The 20,563-nt window shown below is 42.2% G+C and overlaps 1 protein-coding gene across 4 annotated transcripts in view; it reads left to right on the plus strand.

The window, feature by feature from the left end:
• RGL3 (ral guanine nucleotide dissociation stimulator like 3) overlaps window positions 1-19,167 on the plus strand; it is a 51,150-nt gene extending 31,983 nt beyond the window's left edge. For 2 of the 4 annotated variants that reach the window (XM_073654278.1, XM_073654276.1), the window contains 5 exons: window positions 2,183-2,272; window positions 2,448-2,583; window positions 8,462-8,653; window positions 8,865-8,979; window positions 16,601-19,167. In XM_073654278.1, coding sequence (XP_073510379.1) covers window positions 2,183-2,272; window positions 2,448-2,583; window positions 8,462-8,653; window positions 8,865-8,979; window positions 16,601-16,695 — 628 coding nt within the window. In that variant the 3' untranslated portion in view covers window positions 16,696-19,167. The remainder of the gene's footprint in view (window positions 1-2,182; window positions 2,273-2,447; window positions 2,584-8,461; window positions 8,654-8,864; window positions 8,980-16,600) is intronic. The other 2 variants (XM_073654275.1, XM_073654279.1) reach the window with 1 other exon arrangement.
• The last annotated feature ends 1,396 nt before the right edge of the window (window positions 19,168-20,563 follow it).

Here is a 20,563-nt window from a genome sequence, read left to right on the forward strand (position 1 = left end):
TTATTCAGAGCCCCTCCATAAGGATACTGGGGGTGAGTTTTTAGGTTGTCCATCCCTCCGTTCATTCTCTATGGGACTGTCGAGCACTGACCTTGTCTTTTTCTGGCCACCCCATAGAGAATTAATGGGATGACATTTGGGCGACCATCATGCTACATCATCTTGTAACGTTGGGGATAAATGTTCCCCTTTCTGCCAACCAGGGAACCCACCGATCAGTAAGTTATCACCCATCTTGTGGATAGGCAACAACCCCTTTAACTCGGCACGCCAATATTTACAATGAGTATAGGCTTTCACTCTTATGTGATCCAACACAAATGAGAGCGACGTTTCGGTCCACAATCCAGGACCTTCGTCTGACCAAACCTGGGGCAGTTATTTCATGCTGCCCAAATCTGGGGCAAAAGGAATCAGAGCCTGACTACACGATTGCAGACAGGTATATTATTTTCTGAAATGCTCCGGTTTTACAATGAAAACATAGTTTGAAGATCTGGTCGGGGATCATTCCTGGAGACAAGACTTGTCTGTTGCCTCCTCCGGTCTCCTTTCCAACTGTGGGAACTGGCCACTTTGACCTGATGACAGGTCCTCTTTAAATGCCTTGAGTCGTAAGCAGTGGATTCAGAACGTCTCTCTAAAACTTGAAACCTTAGTTGGGCAACTGTGTGATTAATTTTCTGAAACTGGTAAGGGAGTGGTAGATGCCTCTTGTATCTTATGTTAGGTTGAGAAATCCTGTTCCAAATTTGTGGAGTTGTTTCACCACAGGTGCACTTGATAGCATAGACTACAAATGTGGAGTCACTAGTGAAATAACCTCTGATTGGGATAGCCCTTCAAACATTGTTACTTTGAATACTATGCGGACACGGGAACGAGCCTTTCTTTTCTGTAAGAGTGTCCGAGCTCTTTATGTAGAGCCCTCATCGCCTTTTACAAGTTTACTTCTTAAATTTGGTGGTCGCCTGAAGCATTAAAGAAAGGGCATTTGAAATTCCTCCTCCAAAAAGATAACCATTACTCAGGATTAACCATTATTTATGGAAAAGTTTGCGGATACAGTAAGAAAAGGGATTGAAAATACAATATGTACGAACTGAGCTCTTTTTTTGTGTAATATTCATTCTTTTGGGTGGGCGCTGTTCCTTCCGTTGCTTAAGAAGTTTCTCAAAATACCCCATGGTTAAATTTCTGTTGTATGTCATGTAAACGGATTTCACATATGTGATCAGTCGATACAATTCTACTGCCTCTCTGAAATTGTGCAATGGGAATCGACTTTTTAGTGACCGTTGGGTGTCATCTTGTACAATGAATTAAATGATTGCTGACTGTCTCCTTCACAAATAAATCAATGGATACTATATCTTCTGAATGTTTTATTAGTGTGGAGATCTGGCCATATGCTATTGAGATGAGTATGCAGAAATGTCATCTACAGTATATAGCGATTCAATATCATGGAATGTGTCCAAAAGAGTTCATTGGGGAAAACATAGTGTACCTTGAAAGAGAATGTATAACAATTTGCATGTGTGTAGGGGAAGGGGGTACATTGGACCCCATCGCGGTGCCTTACGTTTGTAGGTAATATGTATCCTAGAAGAGGAATTTTACTTCTAAGTATAACAACTCCATACAGAATTCTCTCACTTTATCATCCATATCAGAATACACAGGGGCTGTTTGTAGTCTCTTACCATGGAAACATGTAGGATTGTATTTGAGCTGTAGACACAAAACGGTAGATAATTTTTATCAAGACTTGATTCATGTTTATGCATTTGATCTCTGAAAAAAATAGCTTCAATTTTTATTTGGGTGCCTATAATACCTGATACCACTAACATTTTCCCTTATTTTCCTTAAAGTAAAAAAATACCAAATATCAGTCATCATTTTCTGTTTAGTCAAAAACATTTTTTCAGGTCTTTCTTCCTTATCTGTACCTGGAAAAGGTGAGTGATTACTAGTATGACTTCCTTTGCTGCTCCTGCACAGCCATAGGGGGACTAGGGCTAAAGCAGCCATTCAAGAGTCTGTGTCCATATTATTGTCCAGTGACACTCATCTTAAGTCTATTAACATCTTCATTGTTATGTTAGGTCCTGTGCTGTAGACTTTGAGGTCTGGAGTCTGTATATCAACAATAACATATTCATCTTTATTCTTGCAGTTACAGGATATCTCGCAGTATTGAGCCGCCAGCAGATTCCTGTCCAAATTCTCCACGAATCCGCCGGAAACTGACCAAGAGATTCAGCTCGTAAGTGCCCTGAATGTTCACTGTGGCACCATTGTAACATTCCCATGGTTCCCTGGGTGTATAGCCCCTCCCCTTTCACTAACCACACCCTGTGACTTTGCCTTGCTTTCCTGCTTACTGTAAAATGTACTGATGCACCATTTTAACAGCTCAGTTATATTGTCATCTATTTCAGGTTATTATTAGGCTCAGAAGTGTTCAGTCCGAAGATGAATGGAGACCGTGTGTCTCCATCAGGTTCCTGCAGCAGCTGTGAGATAGATGAAGGGCTTATTGCTGCACTGTGTCCCTCAGAGCCTCTCGCGGCTAAGGTAATGCCATACACCACTATAACCACTATGTAGCTGATAACTCATAAAAACCCCACACACTACCACATACAGTACAGTGGGGAAAATAAGTATTTGATACTTCAGAATTTGCAAGTTTTCCCATCTACAAAGAATGGAGAGGTCTGTAATTTTTATCGTACGTACACTTCAACTGTGAGAGGCAGAATCTAAAAAAAATCCAGAAAATCACATTGTATGATTTTTAAATAATTAAATTGCATTTTATTGCATGAAACAAATCAGCAAAAATTCTGGCTGTCAGAGACCTGTTAGTTTTTTCTTTAAGAAGCCCTCCTACTCTACACTCATTACCTGTATTAATTGCACTTGTTTGAACTCGTTACCTGTATAAACGACACCTGTCCACACACTCAATCAATCACACTCCAACCTCTCCACCATGGCCAAGACCAAAGAGCTGTCTAAGGACACCAGGGACTAAATTGTAGACCTGCACAAGGCTGGGATGGGCTACAGGACAATAGGCAAGCAGCTTGGTGAGAAGGCAACAACTGCTGGCACAATTATTAGAAAATGGAAGAAACACAAGATGACTATCAATCTTCCTCAGTCTGGGGCTCCATGCAAGATCTCGCCTCGTGGGGTAAGGATGATTCTGAAAAAGGTCAGGAATCCGCCCAGAACTATGTGGAAGGACCTGGTCAATGACCTAGAGAGAGCTGGGACCACACTCTCAAACATTACCGTTAGTATCACACTACGCCGTAATGGATTAAAATCCTGCAGGGCATGCAGGGTCCCCCTGCTCACGCCAGCGCATGTGCAGGCCCATTTGAGGTTCGCCAATGACCTTCTGGATGATCCAAAGGAGGCATGGGAGAAGATCATGTGGTCAGATGAGACCAAACTAGAACTTTTTGGTATCTACTTCACTCGCTGTGTTTGGAGGAAGAAGAAGGACGAGTACAACCCCAAGAACACCATCCCAAACGTGAAGCATGGTGGGGAAAACATCATACTTTGAGGGTGCTTTTCTGCAAAGGGGACAGGACGACTGCACCGTATTGAAGGAAGGATGGGTGGGGTCATGTATTGCGAGATTTTGTCCAACAACTTCCTTCCCTCACTAAGAACATTGAAGATGGGTCGTGACTGGGTCTTCCAGCATGACAATGACCCGAAACACACAGCCAGGGCAACTAAGGAGTGGCTCCGTAAGAAGCATTTCAAGGTCCTGGAGTGACCTAGCCAGTCTCCAGATCTGAACCCAATAGAAAATATTTGAAGGGAGCAGAAACTCAATGTTGCCCAGCGACAGTCCCGAAACCTGAAAGATCTGGAGAAGATCTGTATGGAGGAGGGGGCCAAAATCCCTGCTGCAGTGTGTGCAAACCTGGTCAAGAACTACAGGAAACGTCTGACCTCAGTAATTGCAAACAAAGGTTTCTGTACCAAATATTAAGTTCTGTTTTTCTATTGTATCAAATACTTATTTCATGCAATAAAATGCAAATTTGTAAAAATCATACAATGTGATTTTCTGGATTTTTTTTTTAGATTCTATCTCTTACACGTGAAGTGTACCTACAATAAAAGCCCTACAGCCCTCTCCATTCTTTGTAGGTGGGAAAACTTGCAAAATCAGAAGTGTATCAAATCCTTATTTTCTCTGTTATATCTGGTATATCTCCATATAACCTCATACACCATCATATGACCAATATACCTGTATATATCTAATATACACTATATGGAGAAAAGAATTGGGCCCTATGTCTTGCCCTCAGTACCATTGCCCCCGATGTATAACATCTGGTCCCTCATCCACCCCATGTTTAACATCCGACCCCCCTGGCGTATAACATCTGGTCCCTAGGCCCTCCCCCAGTGTATAACATCCCGCCCCTTGCCCCTGTGTATAAAATCTGGCCCATCGCCCTGTGTATAACATCTGGATCCTTGTCCCTGGTGTATATCATCCAGCCCCTCTCCCTAGTGTATGAAAACTGGTCCAATACCCTTCCTGTGTATAACCTCTGGCTCCTCGCTCCCATATTATGGCATTTGGCCCCTTGCCATGCCATCTGCCTTTACTAACATGTGACAGAGCGGCTGGTAGTAAAAAGCTCCCTGACACCAGCGCTGTCCTGTAATAGGAGCCACCGGTGTAACAAGTCCATTCATGACATTTCTTTTTCCTAAATCTTCCCCCATCACCTGTGAGTGATATTATTGAGTAGTGAAAGAAACCGCAGCGACTCAGCTACAAAGTTCAGACCCCGTAATGTTACAGAGCGGGGGGCCGAGTGCTGAGGAGCAGAGGGCAGAAAAGTCACCAACGCTCTGCTGACTCCATAACTAGAGGGCTGGTTTTTCAGGGCTCAGCCTCGGCCCCTTAGTTTCAGTAAAGGGAAATCTTAATCTTCAGCACAAGACATTGTAGACAATTGTAGCTTCCTTCTTAGTGGGAATAGTTTGGTGAAGACCCTTTTCGGTTCCCCATGACTGAGCCCAGTGCAGAAGGTCCATGTAGACATGCAGGGGGGAGAACATGAGCGGCCGCACAGACCCCGGACCTCAGCCTCATCCACTAAGCGGTCAGACTGATTATCAGTTGATAGTGACTTGGTGGAGCCGCTGTACTTATCATTCCTTTGAAATGCGGAGGTAAAGTCACAGGGCCGGACACTCAGGTTTAGACATTTGTCCTATGCAAACAGTAACATTTACAGTAAACTATGATAGACATCAAACAAAGTCAAAAACTGTCCCCAGCAGCCGGGGCGTTACGGTAATTTTGCATGATAAGCAATGATACAACCTATCTGTAAATTCTTATATAGAAGTGAAGATTTTATCCTTTCCTGCTCTCATCTACACATAGGCTTTGGTAGGCATCATAAAGAACTCCTCATTGTTGTGGGAAGATCAAAAGCCAGGTGGCTGCACAAGGCCTGGTGTATTGTATGTATGATATAAAGACCAAAGTAAATATCCTGCACTGTAGAAGGCTGTCAGCTGAACAAAGGTGCGTCCAGCAGCTGTCTCCCCCGTCTCTGCCCAGCGCTCCTGTGCTCTCTGTGAGAGTCGCTGCCAGAAGTCACTCTGGGAACAAAAGGATTGGCCGTCCAAAACTGGGCATGCCGATTCCTTCTTCAACATCATCTGTCCGGGAGACTTGTGAGGCTTCTTTTACGCATTAGACTGTGAGCCCAGCCCACAGATATCGGTGTTTGGCCAAGATAAGCCTAATGTGTATGGGGGGCTTTAGATCAATTAATAAAATGTATATATCCCCACTCATATAACCTCATATACCTCCATATAACCAATACACCTGCTCATGACTAGTATACCATCATATAACATCACACATCGCAAAAAAAACAATTTACCTCCATAGTACTTTATACACCATATAGTCAGTATACCTCCAAATAACATATAACCCATATACCTCCACTTCATACACCACCATATTACTAATATACCTCTGTATAATTAGTATGCCTCTAAATAACCTCATATATCACCATATTACATTCATATAACTTTATATGCTACCGTATAAACAGTATATCTCCATATAACCTTATACACCAGCTTATTACCTTCACATATCACCATAACACCACCTGATCTCCATAAAACCTTACATGCCACGATATCTCCAGTATACCTCCATATTACCAATATACCTCCATATAACCTTACATGCCACGTCATAAGCAGACCACCAAATATTACTAGTATACTGCCATATACCCTTAGGCCTCATTCACACGTCCATGTCTCCAGTACGTGTGGTGCCAGTTTCCACACGTACTGGAGACACTTACACACACAGACCCATTCAAATGAATGGGTCTGCGCACATGTCAGCGTGTTTTGTCCACGGACCATATGTCCGTGGACAAAACACGCTGACATGTCCATTTTTTACCTACAGTACGGGCCGCAAAACATTTCACACACATGCACACTGATGACACATGGATGACATCTGTGTGTCATCAGTGTGATAAGTACCGGCACGTGGGAAACAGCGGTACAGTTCCCGCTGTTCCCAGGCGTCGGGTGCTGAAGGCAAGTCTCATCATTGTCCCCTGCTTGCGCTGAGATCAGCGTGAGCAGGGGACAATGTTGAGAGTTGTATTCAGCCCCCGCTGAGCCTTCCACATCTTGCCACTGGGATTTTTGCCCATTCCTCAAGGCAAAATTGCTCCAGCTCCTTCAAGTTAGATGGTTTCCTCTGGTGAACAGCAATCTTCAAGTGTGACCACAGATTCTCAATTGGATTAAGGTCTGGGCTTTGACTAGGACACGTCAAAATATTTACACGTTTCCCCTTAAACCACTAAAGTGTTGCTTTAGCAGTATGCTTTGGGTCATTGTCTTGTTGTGACGTGAACCTCCGTCCCAGTCTCAAATCACTGACAGACTGACAAGAATATCCCTGTATTTCTCACCATCCATCTTCCCATCGACTCGGACCATTTTACCTGTCCCTACTGCCGAAAAACATCCCCACAGCATGACGCTGCCACCACTATGTTTCACTGTGGGGATGGTGTTCTTGGGGTGATGAGCTGTGTTGGTTTGGCGCCAGACATAGCGTTTACCTTTGTGCCCAAAAAGTTCAATTTTGGTCTAATCTGACCAAAGCACCTATCTCCGTACATTTACGGAGCCTCCCACATGTCTTTTGGCAAACTGAAAAGGAGCATTACAATTTTTGTGTGTAAGTAAAGGCTTTTTTTCTGGCCACTTTTCCATAAAGGCCATCTCTGTGGAGTGTACTGCTTATTGTGGTCGTATGGACAGATACTCCAGTCTCTGCTTGGGAACTCTGCAGCTCCTTCAGGCTTACCTTTGGTCTCTGTGCTGTCTCTCTGATGAATACCCTCCTTTCCCAGGCTGAGAGTTTTGGTAGGCGGCCCTCTCTTGGCAGGTTTGTTGTGGTACCATATTATTTCCATTTGATGATCATGGATTTGATGGTGCTTTCGGGGGATCATCAGAGATTGGGGTATTTTTTTTTATAATCCAACCCTGACTTGTACTTCTCAACAACTTTGTTCCTGACTTGTTTGGAGATCTCCTTGGTCTTCATGGTGTTGTTTGGATTTCTCCTTAGTCCTCATGGTGTTGTTTGGAGATCTCCTTGGTCTTCATGGTGTTGTTTGGAGATCTTGGTCCTCATGGTGTTGTTTGGAGATCTTCTTGGTCTTCATGGTGTTGTTTGGAGATCTCCTTGGTCTTCATGGTGTTGTTTGGAGATCTCCTTGGTCTTCATGGTGTTGTTTGGAGATCTCTTTGGTCTTCATGGTGTTGTTTGGAGATCTCCTTGGTCTTCATGGTGTTGTTTGGAGATCTTGGTCCTCATGGTGTTGTTTGGAGATCTTCTTGGTCCTCATGGTGTTTGGTTAGTGGAGCCTCTTTCTTAATGGTGATGCAGCTTCTGTGGCCTTTCAGAAAAGGTAAAGTGTATATACTGACAGACATGTGACTTTAGATTTCACACAGGTGGGCTTCCTTCCACTAAACATGTGACTTTTGAAAGTAATTGCTTGCACCAGAAATTTTTAGGGGCTTCATAGCAAAAAGGGTGAATACCTATGTACATGCCAATTTTTATTTATTTTATCCCGAAAATCTAATTTCTACCTATATTTTTCTCACTTCACTTTACCAACTTAGACTATTTGGTGCTAGGTAAAAAGCCATGGAGGGGGGTGTGTGTGTGAATACTTTTGCAAGCCGCTGTATACACCTGCAGTATACATGTCTATGAGCTCACTAACAATCAGGAGCAGGAATGATAGATATTATAGGGTTAATTTGATCCTTCTGCTGATTATATACATATATTATGTGTGATTTATGACTCCTGCAGGATCGGGGCAGTATGATGGAACCTCTCACTCCACCCAGCACTCCGGTCAGAGAAGACGCACCCCGATGTATTTCGTCACCGCGCTCCCCAGTCTCGCCCTCCCTCCCTGTATACAACCAGCAGATTGCAGATCTCTGTATTATCCGTGTCAGTATGGAAAACACTCATGGAAACCTATATAAGAGCATACTGGTAAGAGGCAATGTGATTGTTGGGAAAGATGGATGACAATCAATATGGCTGCCAATACAGCTATGATGGGGGCTTGTCATCCCATCTACCATTTTTTAACAATTTTTTTTTTTTTTTTTACTTTTTCTGTCAGATTACATTTTTGCATGACCTCACCCACACCCCACACCCACAAAAAGTGTTATTTTCTAATATTTTGTCTCTTCTCCAGCTCACCAGCCAGGATAAATCCCGCATTGTAATACAGAAAGCCTTACATAAACACAACATTGAGTCGTGTAAACCGGACGATTTCCAGCTGGTGCAGCTATTATCCGAGGGTAGAGGTGAGGACGGATAGGTCTCCGGTTTTTATTTTCTTTACTTTATTATCAAAAAATCATTTTTTCCCTTTTTTATTTTCACGCTACATATTTTTTTATTTTATACAGTACAGACCAAAAGTTTGGACACACCTTCTCATTTAAAGATTTTTCTGTATTTTCATGACTATGAAAATTGTACATTCACACTGAAGGCATCAAAACTATGAATTAACACATGTGGAATTATATACTTAACAAAAAAGTGTGAAACAACTGAAAATATGTCTTATATTCTAGGTTCTTCAAAGTAGCCACCTTTTGCTTTGATGACTGCTTTGCACACTCTTGGCATTCTCTTGATGAGCTTCAAGAGGTAGTCACCGGAAATGGTTTTCACTTCACAGGTGTGCCCTGTCAGGTTTAATAAGTGGGATTTCTTGCCTTATAAATGGGGTTGGGACCATCAGTTGTGTTGTGCAGAAGTCTGGTGGATACACAGCTGATAATCCTACTGAATAGACTGTTAGAATTTGTATTATGGCAAGAAAAAAGCAGCTAAGTAAAGAAAAACGAGTGGCCATCATTACTTTAAGAAATGAAGGTCAGTCAGTCCAAAAAATTGGGCAAACTTTGAAAGTGTCCCCAAGTGCAGTTGCAAAAACCATCAAGCGCTAGAAAGAAACTGGCTCACATGAGGACCACCCCAGGAAAGGAAGACCAAGAGTCACCTCTGCTTCTGAGGATAACTTTATCCGAGTCACCAGCCTCAGAAATCGCAGGTTAACAGCAGCTCAGATTAGAGACCAGGTCAATGCCACACAGAGTTCTAGCAGCAGACACATCTCTTCAACAACTGTTAAGAGGATACTTTGTGCAGAAGGCCTTCATGGTAAAATAGCTGCTAGGAAACCACTGCTAAGGACAGGCAATAAGCAGAAGAGACTTGTTTGGGCTAAAGAACACAAGGAATGGACATTAGACCAGTTGAAATCTGTGCTTTGGTCTGATGAGTCCAAATTTGAGATCTTTGGTTCCAACCACCGTGTCTTTGTGCGACGCAGAAAAGGTGAACGGATGGACTCTACATGCCTGGTTCCCACCGTGAAGCATGGAGGAGGAAGTGTGATGGTGTGGGGGTGCTTTGCTGGTGACACTGTTGGGGATTTATTAAAAATTGAAGGCATACTGAACCAGCATGGCTACCACAGCATCTTGCAGCGGCATGCTATTCCATCCGGTTTGCGTTTAGTTGGACCATCATTTATTTTTCAACAGGACAATGACCCCAAACACACCTCCAGGCTGTGAAAGGACTATTTGACCAAGAAGACGAGTGATGGGGTGCTACGCCAGATGACCTGACCTCCACAGTCACCAGACCTGAACCCAATCGAGATGGTTTTGGGTTTGCTGGACCGCAGAGTGAAGGCAAAAGGGCCAACAAGTGCTAAGCATCTCTGGGAACTCCTTCAAGATTGTTGGAAGACTATTTCCGGTGACTACCTCTTGAAGCTCATCAAGAGAATGCCAAGAGTGTGCAAAGCAGTCATCAAAGCAAAAGGTGGCTACTTTGAAGAACCTAGAATATAAGACATATTTTCAGTTGTTTCACACTTTTTTGTTAAGTATATAATTCCACATGTGTTAATTCATAGTTTTGATGCCTTCAGTGTGAATTTACAATTTTCAAAGTCATGAAAATAGAGAAGAATCTTTAACCCCTTTACGACATAGGGCGTATTAGTACGTATCTGTGCCCTGGGACTTATGGACCAGATACGTATTTATACGCCCTGGCGATTTCGCCCGCACACAGGTTGTGCGGGCGCGATCGCCGCCGGGTGTCAGCTGATTGTCACAGCTGACACCCCTTGCTATGTGCAGGGAGCGGTCTCGCACCGCTCCCGGCACATTAACCCCCACAATGCTGCGATCGCAGTCGATCGCAGCATTGCGGTGGCAAGGGGAGGTGATCGCCGATACTCACCTCCTCTTTCGGCCTCCAGCGCTGTCTGCCGTGGCTTCCAGGATGTTGCCATGACGACCCGATGTCGTCATGACAACATCCGGGTCACCAGACAGCAGGAAGATTTTTTGGACATGCGCAGTGCATCTCCAAACTATCTTCTCCCTGTCCAGCGCTGACAGCCTGCATGGCAGAGGGATGGTGCTGCATTCCTGTGCCATTCAGGTGATCAGAGAAAAAAAAGTGAAAGTCCCATAGTGAGACAAAGTAAAAAAGTGTAAAAAGTGTCATAAAGTGAAAAAAAAAATAAAAAAAAAATTGTAAAAATATTTAAAAAAAAAATAAAAAAAATAATCCACCAAAAATAAAAATATAATGTACCCATCAATAAATATTATTATAAAAAAAACAATAAAAGTACACATATTTGGTATTGCCGCGTCCGGAACGACCTGACCTATAAAACTGTCCCACTAGTTAACCCCTTCAGTGAACACGTTAAAAAAATAAAAAACGAAGCAAAAAACAATGCTTTATCACCATACCACCAAACAAAAAATGGAATAACACGCGATCAAAAAGACGAATATAAATAAAAATGGTACCACTGAAAACATCATCTCGTCCCGCAAAAAACAAGCTGCCATACAGCTCCATCAGCAGAAAAATAAAAAAGTTATAGCTCTCAGAATAAAGCGACGCTAAAAAATAATTTTTTCTATAAAATTGCTTTTAGTATGTAAAAGTGCAAAACATAGAAAAACGATATAAATTCGGTACCGCTGTAAATGCACTGACCCTAAGAATAACGCTGCATTATCAATTTTACCACACGCGGAACGACATAAAAAAAAACAAAAAAAAACAATTCCTGAATTGTTGGTTTTTGTTTATTCTGCCTCCCAAAAATCAGAATAGAAAGCGATCAAAAAATGTCACGTGCCTGAAAATGGCACCAATAACAACGTCAAGTCATCCCGCAAAAAACGAGCCGTCACATGACTGTCTGCCAAAATCTGGAAAAATTATAGCTCTCAAAATATGGCGATGCAAAAACTAGATTTTACAAAAAATGCGTCTTTTAGTGTGTGACAGCTGTCAATCATAAAAACCCCATATGATTCTGGTATCGCTGTAGTTGCACCGACCCGAAGAATAAAGTCGTCTAATCACTTATACCGCACGAGGAACGGCGTAAAAAATAAACTCTCGGGTTAGGTTTGTGCTAGGGTTAGGGTTGGGCTAGGGTTAGGGCTGGTTTGGGGTTAGGGTTGTGATGGGGTTGGGATTTTTTTCAAAAGTAAGAAAAAAAGATGACGATATGGCGACTAGTGTTGAGCGCAAGTGCTCGCTACTTGAGTTTGCATCGGGTGCTCTGGTATGCATTGAGTATCGTGGGTATTTGAGTGACATGCTCGAGTCTCCGCCCCATATGCTTCGCGGCCAAAAAAACTTTGCAGGGATTGCCTGCCATGCACGAGCGATATCCGCATGTTTTTTTTTGGGTGTCTAATAACCGTGAAACATGCGGGGCAGGGACTCGAGCATGTCACTCGAGCACACGCAGTACATGGTGCATACCCGAGTACCCAATGCAAACTCAAGTAGCGAGCACTTGCGCTCAAGACTAATGACAGCTTATTCAATATGATGACCTAATGTTATCAAATTCTGTGTCGTACCTCTGGGTTGAAAATGTTCACTATACCCCTTAATAAAATCCTTGAGGGGTATAGTTTCCAAAATGGGGTCACTTGTGGGGGAGCTCCACTGTTTAGGCACATCAGGGGCTCTCCAAACGCGACATGGTGTCCGCTAACAAATTGAATGGAAAATCGGCTCAAATTGTTAGCGGACGCCATGTTGCTTTTGGAGAGCCCCTGTGTGCCTAAACATTGGAGCTCCCCCACAAGTGACCCCATTTTGTAAACTAGACCCCCCAAGGCACCTATCTAGATGCATTGTGAGCACTTGGAACCCCCAGGTGCTTCACAAATTGATTCGTAAAAATGAAAAAGTGGAAAAAAAAAAACTTTTTCATTTTTACAAATCAATTTGTGAAGCACCTAGGGGTTCCAAGTGCTCACTATGCATCTAGATAGGTGCCTTGAGTGGTCTAGTTTACAAAATGGGGTCACTTGTGGGGTCCAGCTCACCCCAAACCATCTCAATTGGGTTCAGGTCTGGTGACTGTGGAGGCCAGGTCATCTGGCGTAGCACCCCATCACTCTCCTTCTTGGTCAAATAGCCCTTACACAGCCGGGAGGTGTGTTTGGGGTCATTGTCCTGTTGAAAAATAAATGATGGTCCAACTAAACGCAAACCGGATGGAATAGCATGCCGCTGCAAGATGCTGTGGTAGCCATGCTGGTTCAGTATGCCTTCAATTTTGAATAAATCCCCAACAGTGTCACCAGCAAAGCACCCCCACACCATCACACCTCCTTTTTTAATTTTGTCATTTTTTTTCTTTCATTTATTTTTGTCATGTTATTTTCTTTTTAGTTTATCAGATTTTTTTTCAGATATTTGTTTATATTTATTTTGTCAATTAGATTTTCAGATTTCTAGCTATTTTTGTCTCCTTTTATGTGTAGAATGTTATGAATTTTTTTTGTTTTTAGATTTTATGCATTTTTGTCTAAATTTTAATCACCTGTTTAAATAAGCCGAACCAGATTTAAATACGTATGTAACGATCTGAAATAGATTGTTCACTGAGCATAAGCTTTCATTGTTCTCGGCAGCACAGGTCCTATTTACATAAGATTATGTTCTGGCAAGAACAGTGATCATTTGTCCAAACCTAATGATTATTTCACCCGACGAACAAGCGTTTTGCTCATTCGTCAGGTGATGGGCAGCCTGTTTAGACTTCACGATTATAGTGAAACAAGCAATCCTAGGTACGCTCATTCTCGATAATCTTGTAAAATAAAAATGGACATTATACCATATACACTGCTCAAAAAAATAAAGGGAACACTTAAACAACAGAATATAACTCCAAGTAAATCAAACTTCTGTGAAATCAAACTGTCCACTTAGGAAGCAACACTGATTGACAATCAATGTCACATGCTGTTGTGCAAATGGAATAGACAATAGATGGAAATTATTGGCAATTATCAAGACACCCTCAATAAAGGAGTGGTTCTGCAGGTGGGGACCACAGACCACATCTCAGTACCAATGCTTTCTGGCTGATGTTTTGGTCACTTTTGAATGTTGGTTGTGCTTTCACACTCGTGGTAGCATGAGACGGACTCTACAACCCACAGAAGTTACTCAGGTAGTGCAGCTCATCCAAGATAGCACATCAATGCGAGCTGTTGTAAGAAGGTTGGCTGTGTCTGTCAGCGTAGTGTCCAGAGGCTGGAGGCGCTACCAGGAGACAGGCCAGTGCACCAGGAGACGTGGAGGGGCTGTAGGAGGGCAACAACCCAGCGGCAGGACCGCTACCTCCACCTTTGTGCAAGGAGGAACAGGAGGAGCACTGCCAGAGCCCTGCAAAATGACCTCCAGCAGGCCACAAATGTGCATGTGTCTGCACAAACGGTTAGAAACCGACTCCATGAGGGTGGTATGAGGGCCCGACGTCCACAGATGGGGGTTGTGCTCACAGCCCAACACCGTGCAGGACGCTTGGCATTTGCCACAGAACACCAGGATTGGCAAAGTCGCCACTGGCTCCTTGTTCTCTTCACAGATGAAAGCAGGTTCACACTGAGCACGTGACAGACGTGACAGAGTCTGGAGACGCCGTGGAGAGCGACATACTTCAGCATGACCGGGTTGGCAGTGGGTCAGTAATGGTGTGGGGTGGCATTTCTTTGGAGGGCCGCACAGCCCTCCATGTGCTCGCCAGAGGTAGACTGACTGCCATTAGGTACCGAGAAGAGATCCTCAGACCCCTTGTGAGACCATATGCTGGTGGGGTTGGCCCTGGGTTCCTCCTAATGCAGGACAATGCCAGACCTCATGTGGCTGGAGTGTGTCAGCAGTTCCTGCAAGATGAAGGCATTGAAGCTATGGTCTGGCCGCCCGTTCCCCAGACCTGAATCCGATTGAGCACATCTGGGGCATCATGTCTCGCTCCATCCACCAACGTCACGTTGCACCACAGACTGTCCAGGAGTTGGCGGATGCTTTAGTACAGGTCTGGGAGGAGATCCCACAGGAGACCATCCGCAACCTCATCAGGAGCATGCCCAGGCGTTGTAGGGAGGTCATACAGGCACGTGGCGGCCACACACAATACTCAGCCTCATCAGGAGCATGCCCAGGCGTTGTAGGGAGGTCATACAGGCACGTGGCGGCCACACACAATACTCAGCCTCATCAGGAGCATGCCCAGGCGTTGTAGAGAGGTCATACAGGCACGTGGAGGCCACACAATTCTGAGCCTCATTTTGACTTGTTTTAAGGACATTACATCAAAGTTGGATCAGCCTGTAGTGTGTTTTTCCACTTTAATTTTGGGGGTGACTCCAAATCCAGGCCTCCGTTGGTTAATAAATTTGATTTCCATTGATGATTTTTGTGTGATTTTGTTGTCAGCACATTCAACTTTGTACAGAACAAAGTATTCAATGAGAATATTTCATTCATTCAGATCTAGGATGTGTTATTGGAGTGTTCCCTTTATTTTTTTGAGCAGTGTATTTTTTTATTTTTGTCATGTTTCATATTCTAATAATTTACTTTTTTTATTATTATTATTACAATAAATTGTTAGAAACAATGTTATAATATGTGTTAACATTTATGTCACTTGGCTCTTAACAACCTGCTTCTCCTATAATCTATATGTCAACGGTATCTATACATGTTAATATTTACAAAAAAAATCTGAGTTTTGAAAGTTGAGAGAACAATGTTTTAAGTTGTGGCACTGATTTTAAACAGTACCTAAGAAAAGAAAGAAAGAAAATTCATGAGAATGTAGACCCTCTCGAATGGTTTCCTACGATGGTGTCTCAATGGTGTACTAAGGCCGTGTCCTTAGTACACCATCTTGAGACCCTATTTAAGGTTTTGTTTTAAGATGGTGTACTAAGGTGGTGTCCTAAGGACATGATGTCTCAAGATAATATACTAACGTGATGTATTAAGATGGTATTTCAAGATGGTGTACTAAAATGGTATAACAAGGTTCTACTTTCAGATGGTGTCGTAAGGTCATATCCTTAGATGGGGTCACAACATGGTGTTCTAGAGTTCTTAGATGGGGTCTCAAGATGGTGTATTAAAGTTGAGCCTTTAGTTAGTGTCTCAAGATGTTGTAATAAGGTCATATTCTTAGATGGGATCTCAAGATGGTGTACTAAGGTCCACTGACAGTGTTCTAAGAAGGTCGTGTGTGTCCTTAGATGATGTCCTACAGTGGTGTACTAAGGTTGTGTCTTTAGAAGGTGTACTAAGGTCGCGTCCTTAGATGATGTATCAAGGTGGTGTACTAAGATGATGTTTGAAGATGGTAGAGTGGCATACTAAGGTTCTGTCTTTAGATGGTGTATTAAATGGTTTTCTAAGATAGTGTGTTAAGATGGTATACTGACGTGTTGAATTGAGATGAATATTGTGTAATTGACCCATTGTTTAGTATTAGTATCTGTACATATCCAAATTTGTTTGGTTTCCACAGTAATTTTCTCTCTTTCCAATTCATTACAGAACTGACCATCCCGGACACTGCCAACGTATATTATGCCATGAATACTTCTGCCAACTTTGACTTTGTGTTACGCAGGAGAGTCAAAATCAGCTGATTTTAAGAGCTGCTAAAGGCCAATACTGCAGGACTGCCACTGGGGACTACATCTCCATTAATATAACACTTTACTCATGTATATTTATTATGACAATGTAGACTATATCAACTGGAAAGTTCATCTTCTAAACCTGTGTTCCTTCAGATTTTCTCGACCCATGCTGTTACAAAGGTTTTTGGTGGTTACTCCTAAATTATGTTTACTAATGCACGCCCAATATCCAATATGTCTAGTCCTCTGAGACAATTTATATAAAAACACCCTATAATTTTTTCAAAAAATATGATTATTTTTCTACATGCACACATCATATTTTTTTCGATTGGATGGCATAATCTCAATTTATGGATCCAGAAAACAGATGAGATAACTGGAAAGCTGGTGATCATTTTTTTTTTAAAAAAACGACCTGACAAAATGGATTGGGAATGTGATTAGGGCATGACACTTTTCCTGGTTAAATTTTAAGGCTGAATTCAGATGTACGGACTGGCTGTGGGTCTCCTGACCCAAATTAAACAGCCCCATAGCCATATTTGAAGCTGTTGAGTTCATGTCAGAAGACCCGTGGTCAGTACAAACATTGTGGTCCATACTTGCACCATGTTTCACAGTCATCTGTATTCGGACAGAGGCCTATGATTTATTACTTATAGCGTAATTCCAGACATATATAAAATTGATCCTACTTGTCCAGGACCACATTTTTGTCCTCCGGGAACAGTGTTATAGTAGTTATAGTTTTTAGGGGGTGGTATTATAGTGACTATATTCAGACCCAGAGAATCCAGCAAAATTGTAGCTTTATTCTTGTCCTTAGGAGGTTGCACTAGAGTATATTTTAGTTCATAAGGGACAGTATTATAGTAGTTACATTCTCATCCTCAAGGGACCACATTTTGTTGTCTGGAGGGATAGTATTACATTTGTTAATAAGCAAGGGCCAAAATTGAGCACATAATAAAGCTCCTCCCAGGTGAGGGAATATAAAATTTGTGCTCTATTCCGAGGCATAATGGGAGAGACATAGAATCAAAATGGTGTTTATTAAAAAAAAATGTTCATTATAAATTAATTTAGTAATTAGTATGGGTCAATTGTGACAGAAATTGCTCTTAAAATATTAAATTTTAATCATATTGATATTTAATAGAAATTGTTCTTTGAATTTTCTGAACACCCTCTTATGTATCCCTCGGATTTAAGAGGACCAGTCACTTACCATAAATATGATTTTTTTTTTTTGCTCCTTGTGTAAATGTTCTCCTGAATACGACGTTATTTTTCGTTCATTCCTGCGCCTCTCCGTTCCTGAGATATCACCCTTTCTTCACTGTCTGTAAATTTAGTCTTGTTAGACAATTGGGAGTGCACAAAAACGTTTCTCTGTAGGAGTGTACTTGAGGATCACGCCCACTTTTCTAAATATAAAGGGTAGAGGAGGTCATATCTTGGCAATGGGGAGGCTCAGGAAGAAAAGAAAAACACTGCCGGATTCAGGAGAACAGCAGCATTTACACCAGATAAATAAAATTGCATATTTATCGCAACTGACAGGTCCTCTTTAAGCATTTAGGCCCTAAACTGTAATACAAAATGAACGTACAGACACTCACTATTCTCACGGATATTTCGTCCACAGTCTAGGTCAGGAGATCTGGAGGCAGTAAGGAATCCCCTTTAATTGCTTATGACATTTCAATTATTGACCGTGGTGTGGACAGAGCCCAAAACAATGGGCATGGTGGGGAGAAATTGTGGGATGACAGGACAGAACTTAGCAGTGAAATTGATTAATTTGTAAATATCGTTCTCCGTTATGATTAACTATTTCCGAGCTAATAAGATGTTCTGGGTAACAGGCCGAATACTGAAAGGTCTTAAAGGCTTGGTCTGTTGTAGAGGTTGACTTCACCTCATATAATGGAGTTTTGGATACAATTGATGAATCTATGATTATTTTCTAATTTAATTTTTCCTCAATTCATACTGCACCATTTGGATATTCAACCTGACTAACAAACACCTGACTTCCTGTTTGGGTGACCACCATTTAAGTACTGTACATATAGAGATCTGAAAGTAGTCACAGGAAGTTGTATCTGCTATACAATAGACGGGCTCTCAATGCTAGACAAGCTTGTATTATCTTTCTCCTATCCAAATAATAGAAAAAAATGTATATTACAAGGGCGAAAGAGAAGCATTTATGTCCATACATGAAATTAGTCAATGGAAGTTATGTCTGCTATACAATAAAAATCAATTTCATTCTCATCTTTACAAAAATTGCACCATGTGTAGCCAGGCGTGCACACTATGACCAAAGGGTTAATTAAACAACCAAACAATGGACATTAAATTTGCAATTATTATCCTATGGACCAATACAACGGACATCAAAAATAATGTGACCACTAATTACTTGAGTCGTACAAATAAAAAAGCACTTTAATATAAGATTTCAAGTCATTTTTGGGGGTGGGACAATGTCTGGGATTGTCCTGGGGGACGGTGGGAATTTGGGATTGATAAGTCACTGGTGTTATGGTGTAATGTGGGGTGTGCGGACAACTGTGCCCCAAATACATGTGGATTCATCACAATTTTTCATGGGTTAATCGATACACAAGACCCAGTCCAGCAGCCACATAAGTAATCTTCTGCCACCAGATGGGAGCCCTGTGAACCACCTCTTGCTGGACTGGGTCTTGCGAATCATTTTGTACCATCTCTAGTTAATGAGCAACACCACTGCACATCAAGGTAAAATCTGCACAAGGTTTTTGTGGCAGCTTCCTGGTCAAGAGCTAGGAAATGTGGCTCAACCACTTTGTGTGAATACAACCTGAAGAACAATTACAGTACCTAAGCGCACTTAAAGGGTTTGTCGACATCAGCAATTCATATTAACTGGTAGAGCCAGATGGGCAGGCGATCGTGATGTGATCCCCCCTATAATACAGCACACCACAAGCTTGCACCCTCAGCAATCAGCTGTAATCTGCAAGTGTTCAATTTTCCTACAGCACCCCCGCAGATGAAACAAAGCATTACACAGTCCATACTGAAATCAATGAGTTGCCTGTTTACGGCTCCCCCCACAGGAGAGACAATCTTTGTAGCCGCTCTCTACTCTAGCTAATAGATGATAATAAAAATATGAATCAGTGAGAAATCCAGTCGTTGATGGGCATACTAAATTTTGGTGATGGGTCGATATGGAACTCATTACACTGGTGTGGCATATCAAGAGATTCCTTACACTGGAGAAGATGTGCGCGATACTTTTGACCTGTTACGGCCGGCAATTTTCAAGTGTGGTACCCGGGTTGCGGGATACATTTAAAGGAGCATTGTACTGATGTAGAAGGAAGCTCAGACAATTCGCTAGGCTTCATAGGAGATCAGGAATTTTGTTCTGCAGGCCCAAGTCACCAACGGGGTCTAAAAGAATGCTTTTTAAAAAAAAATATATATATAAAAGTTTAAATTTCCACTTTGCCTAAAAAAAAAATAAGGACATAAATTAATATCCTGTTCCCTGGAAACAGTTTAAAACAAAAACGGTGTTTTACTTACCCTTTCCTGGATACAGCGCTGAGTTTCCGCTGCTACTTCTGGTGGCTGTTATTGTCTGCAGCTCTGCTGATGTCATGTCGTCAGCACTGCAGCCAATGAGTGAGCTCAGTGGCTGTGCCCAAGTAGGAGGCGCAAACTGCTAAGCTTACTGATTGACTGCAGCGCTGTCAAAGTGACATCAGCAGCGCTGCAGACAATAAGAGACAACAGTAGCAGCGGTGGAGACTCAGTACTGGACCTAATGAGGATGAGAAAAGCAAAGTTTTTAGGTTGTTTTGTTTAA

Source organism: Phyllobates terribilis, unplaced genomic scaffold (assembly GCF_046119375.1).
Source record: "Phyllobates terribilis strain yellow unplaced genomic scaffold, ASM4611937v1 Scaffold_11__3_contigs__length_659146591, whole genome shotgun sequence".
NCBI lineage: Eukaryota > Metazoa > Chordata > Amphibia > Anura > Dendrobatidae > Phyllobates > Phyllobates terribilis.